Source organism: Gymnoscopelus microlampas (genome assembly GCF_963454915.1).
Source record: "Gymnoscopelus microlampas genome assembly, chromosome: 19".
Taxonomy (NCBI): domain Eukaryota; kingdom Metazoa; phylum Chordata; class Actinopteri; order Myctophiformes; family Myctophidae; genus Gymnoscopelus; species Gymnoscopelus microlampas.
In genome coordinates, this window is record NC_139956.1 from 8,589,046 (window position 1) to 8,594,045 (window position 5,000).

The 5,000-nt window shown below is 44.2% G+C and overlaps 1 protein-coding gene across 1 annotated transcript in view; it reads right to left on the bottom strand.

Moving 5' to 3' along the window:
- hdac8 (histone deacetylase 8) overlaps positions 1–5,000 on the bottom strand; it is a 57,985-nt gene that overhangs the window by 41,216 nt on the left and 11,769 nt on the right. Inside the window, exons 8-9 of the mRNA XM_084043791.1 lie at positions 4,602–4,774; positions 685–779 (exon numbers count right to left, since the gene is read on the bottom strand). Of these exons, the coding sequence (XP_083899917.1) occupies positions 685–779; positions 4,602–4,774 (268 nt within the window). The remainder of the gene's footprint in view (positions 1–684; positions 780–4,601; positions 4,775–5,000) is intronic.

Genomic DNA, 5,000 nt, shown 5'->3' on the forward strand with positions numbered 1-5,000 from the left:
TCTCTGAGCATACTGTACTGTTCTGTGTTGAGCTAGGTTTACGCAGCAAACTGAACAAAAGGCAAATGATATTCATTTGTGTGTATGCGTGTGTTGGGTTCAATCAGTCTCCAAGTTCCGGCAGGGGTTACGAGGGGGTTTCAGGGGGTCCCCAGCTAAATTAAATAATAATTAAACCTGTTTGCTCCCGCTGGGGAATTTTCATTTTTCAGAGTGAGAGATGGAGACGAGTCATTTAAACAGAAAGAAAGAGAGAAGAAACAGAGCATGTGAAAGAGAGAGAGAGAGAGGCAGAAAATAGAGAGAGAGAGAGAAACAAGCCTCTCTCTGTCACTTGAAGAGGACAGAGAATAATTGTCAAGAATCCCCCCCAACACACACACACACACACACACACACACACACACACACACACACACACACACACACACACACACACACACACACACACACACACACACACACACACCTGGAAACAAACCCCTTTATTGAGGTCCCGGCGGCCATCTTTGATTAGATGGAGTGACTCAGCATAGACGGGACACAGAGAGAGATGTGTGTGTGTGTGTGTGTGTGTGTGTCCATGATAGTGATAGTGAATGGAAGCATTTGTGTCAGTGTGGGAATAATGTAAAAGGCTTGTGACTGTACGCGCGGTGTGTGTGTGTGTGTGTGTGTGTGTACCTCGTGGTCTGGTATCTCGGAGGCCAGTGTCTGTCCCAGTACTGCAGCTGTCAGGAACGTCCAACAACGAGCTGTATTAGGCAGGTTATAACCTCCTGTACAGACAGACAGAGAGAGGGAGAGAGAGAGAGAGAGAGAGAAAGAGACATTAGGGGATTCTTAAAACCTCAAAAGGTTTCAAACCTAAAACCTCGATTGATTGAATAAGTTATTAGTCAAAAATTGTAAACAGCACGGAAACACTCGGGTTAAAGCAGTGCTTTTCAACCTTTTTCCATGCCAAGGACCCCTAAATTCATATACACTTGGCGCAGACCAGAAGCAAAGATTTGAATTCAAAATGTTATGTTAAAAAATATATATATTAAAAACTGTTCACTATTGTTCAAGATTTTTGAAAAATAGCATATCTACCAGCTCATAGCACGTCACACTATGAGCTTGTATATCTGCTATTTTTGAATAGCCAAAGTATAAAAGGTTAAAGTTGTTTTAAATGATTGTGATGCTATATTAACACATTTTGCTGGGGACCCCCTAGAACCTCCCCAAGGACCACTGGTGGTCCCCGTACCACTGCTTGAGATCCACTGGGTTAAAGGGATAACACAAAAAAAACTCCTTCATGGGGACTTGTTTCCATCGCGGTCCTACGTATTCAATTCATCAACTACAGTATGAAGGGCAGTATGAAGGGTTGGCGCTTCAGTCCCCAGTCTGTATGTCTGGGGACAGGCCTCCACCTGGCAGCTGCTTCAAGTGTTCAAAGGTTCAAAGCTTGAAACGTGTTATTATTAGGGGGCGCGGTCACTTCCATTCTATGGGAGCAAAAAGGGGTGGAGTCACTGGTGTCTGGTTGCGGTGTTTTGATGTGCCGCTTTCAACGCCGTCTGAAACAAGCGTTCAGAGTTCAACATCGCTGAACTGTGACCGGGGGCGTCAACCAATTAGGAAAGAAGCACCGCGGTTGGTTGACCCCACTTGGCAGCGGTGTTAATTTCGTCGACTGAAACTATGACGAAAAAAAAATCGTCGACTAACCTTTCTCACTGACGAAAACTAAATGAAAACGAAATAAAAACTAAGCTATGATGACTAAAACTAAGACTAAATATATTGACAATTTCGTCAACAAATAAAAACTAAACTAAAGTGTTAGGGAGGGACTAGGACTAGTGGAGACGAGATCCAGTAGAACTAAAAGACTAAAAGTCTTTTTGTGTTTGGTTGCACTCCAGTGTTTTGTGCTCTGAAAATAGCAGATCTACAAGCTCACAACGTGTCGCGGCGCGACACGTTGTGAGCTTGTAGATCTGCTATTTTCAGCATGCAACCGAGTGTAAAATCAGGCTCTACGATGCCATCGAGGCACCGCCAAAATACATTTTTGTCGGCAAAATAAACTGTGGATTTAGTCCACTAAATTGTACGATATCTAGTCGACTGAAACTAGACTAAAACTAAAACCTTTCAGATGACTGCAATATGATTGAAACAAAATGACATTTTATTCAAAAGACTATGACTAAAACTAAATCAAAAGTTTCTGTCAAAATTCACACTGCTTGGCAGGCTTTCTTTTTGCTAACCAACCACTCCAATGTAAGTCAAATGCACCACACACCAGAAAGCTTTGTGGAACAATGTCCCGTCTCTGCTCTATATGTAAAGTCGTGTCTTGAGACAACGTGTTGTGATTTGGCACTATAATAACAATTAAAATGAATTGAATTGAATTGATAACCAACACTGCCCACTGAGCCTTTTTCGGGCTATTAGACGTCTAAAATACTTCTAAGGGCTAGTCTAAAACGGGGTTATAATTGGTCTAACAGTGAAAGTTTTTTAGACATCTAGGCTTAGCCTAGATGTTGATTAGCTGTTTTTTAAGCGTCCATTTATAGACCGTCTATATTATAGACGTTGAAATGACGTCTATAATATAGACGTCTACTGTATATATAGACGCTTAAAAAACAGCTAATCAACGTCTAGGCTAAGCCTAGGCGTCTAAAAAACTTTCACTGTTAGACCAATTATAACCCCGTTTTAGACGGAGGTCTAATAGCCGACTATGGCTCACTGGGTGCCCACAACCCACAAGACAACATGGGGAAATGGATGTGTCTGACGCCTCAGCATTACGTCGGCTACAACGCCTCTGACGCAGATGTGTGACTGACTGACTGTACCCTTATGGTTCAATCTGTCTTTGTGCAAATAAACCTCCGTTTGGAGAGGGAGAGAGAGAGAGGGAGAGGGAGAGAGAGAGAGGGGGGAAGAGAGGAAGAGGTGTGCTATGGTCAAGTTAAGTGGGTGATGGAGAATGTCAGACTGACAAGAGGGGGAACGAGGGATTGTTTGAAACAAAAAAAAGGAAAAGGACAAGGAATAGGGGAGAGAAAAAACAGTTGGCGGAAGGATAGAACGATTAAGAGAAATAGTGTGGGAAGAGGAGAGGGGTTGAATAGAAACAAAGAGAGAGAGAGCGAGAGATAATGAACGCGGGCAGACCAGACATGGTCGTTGACAAAACTGGAGGAAGAGAGAGACAGAAAAAAACCCTAAAGAAAATGATAGAGGGAGTGATAGGGAGAGAGAGAGAGGGAGGGAAAGGAATAGAGAGAGAGAGAGAGAGAGAAGAGGGATTGTAGTTGAGTAAAATGGCTTCATTGTGTCGTGTAATTAGTAGCTATCATCTGGTGTAGGGCTGAGGGCTTTTGGAACAGAGCGTGTGTGTGTGTGTGTGTGTGTGTGTGTGTGTGTGTGTGTGTGTGTGTGTGTGTGTGTGTGTGTGTGTAATTGTGTGCGAGTGAGTGAATGAATGAGATGGAGTCTGTCTGTGTGAGAGGGCCAGAACACAAACAGACACACCTAAACACATTGCACATGGTCCCTGGACTGCAATGCATTTAGTACAACAGAGGACCATTATACATCACGATGGTCTAACGCACGCACACACGCTCGCGCACACACACGCAAACGTCACGCACGCACACACACACACACACACACACACACACACACACACACACACACACACACACGGTTACACGCATAGTCATACCAGACATAATCATTTACATTACACATTCACACGCATGCATGCATACATACTAACCGGGAACGCATCTGTTTAACCAGATAAACCATTATTCTATACTTTGGCAAAAAATAGCAAACCTACAAGCTCATAGCGTGGCACCGAGTGCCAGCTGCATGACTGCATGCCGCACTATGAGCTTGTAGATCTGCTATATTAGAAAAGTCGCGAAAATTTGTGCAAATCTTTGAATATAGTACATATTTTTAAAGACAACATTTTTTACTCAAATCTTTTCTTCTAGGGGTCCCTGGAAGAAAATGTTTTCAAATGGGGGGGAAAATCATAAATATATCGGTCAAAACATGAGTAATCGGGGTGTAGGACTCTCCAAAATTTGGGTTCAGCATCGCATCCAAAAATCTCACAGGGGTCTTCAACAGGGGGGTCCGGGACCCCTAGGGGGTCCTCAGAGTTACTACAGGGGGTCCGCCAAATCTTTGCGTGATATGATTTTTTTTGTTTGTTTTTTACCTTCACCACTTCAACCCTAGCATCCCTTTTCTGAGGAGAACTTTAGCCCAAAAATTGCCCCAAAAATTGCCAAGAAATAGCAGATCTACAAGCTCACAACGCCTCTCTCCGCGAGGCGTTGTGAGCTTGTAGATCTGCTATTTTTGGCAAAGAGGTATAGGTGTAGAGGTAAAAAAAAGAGCAGACCACGTAAACATTTTTTTTAAAATCTGAAACACAATTTTATACAATATATAAAGGGGGTCCCTGCTTCATCTCTTTCTCCGTTAGGGGGTCCTTGGCCAGAAAACGTTGAAGACCCCTGCTCTAACATTCACACACACACACACAGGCCTACCTCCTCCCAGCAGCAGTGTGGGTAGGTGCCACTGCAGCACGTGGCGCAGACACTGGCCCACCCCGACGGGCGTCATGTTGAAGCAGCACATGGGGTCACCCGCCATGGTGTCCGCTCCCAGCTGCATCACCACCGCCTCCGGGTTGAACAGCGCCCGCACCTCCTGCATCACGCTGACAAACAACCAGCCAAAGTGGGACAGGAAATGAGACGTCAACAGGGCGGGGCGGGGGGGGGGGGGGGGGGGGGGGACTAAAACGTTTACATTCACTATCCACTAACAGTGGTGGAACAAGTACTCAAATTGTAACAAGTAAAAGTCCGGAATTCAAAATGCACTTGACACATCAAAATGTACTGGAAGTACCAAAAGTTGAAAGTACTCATTATGCAGAATGT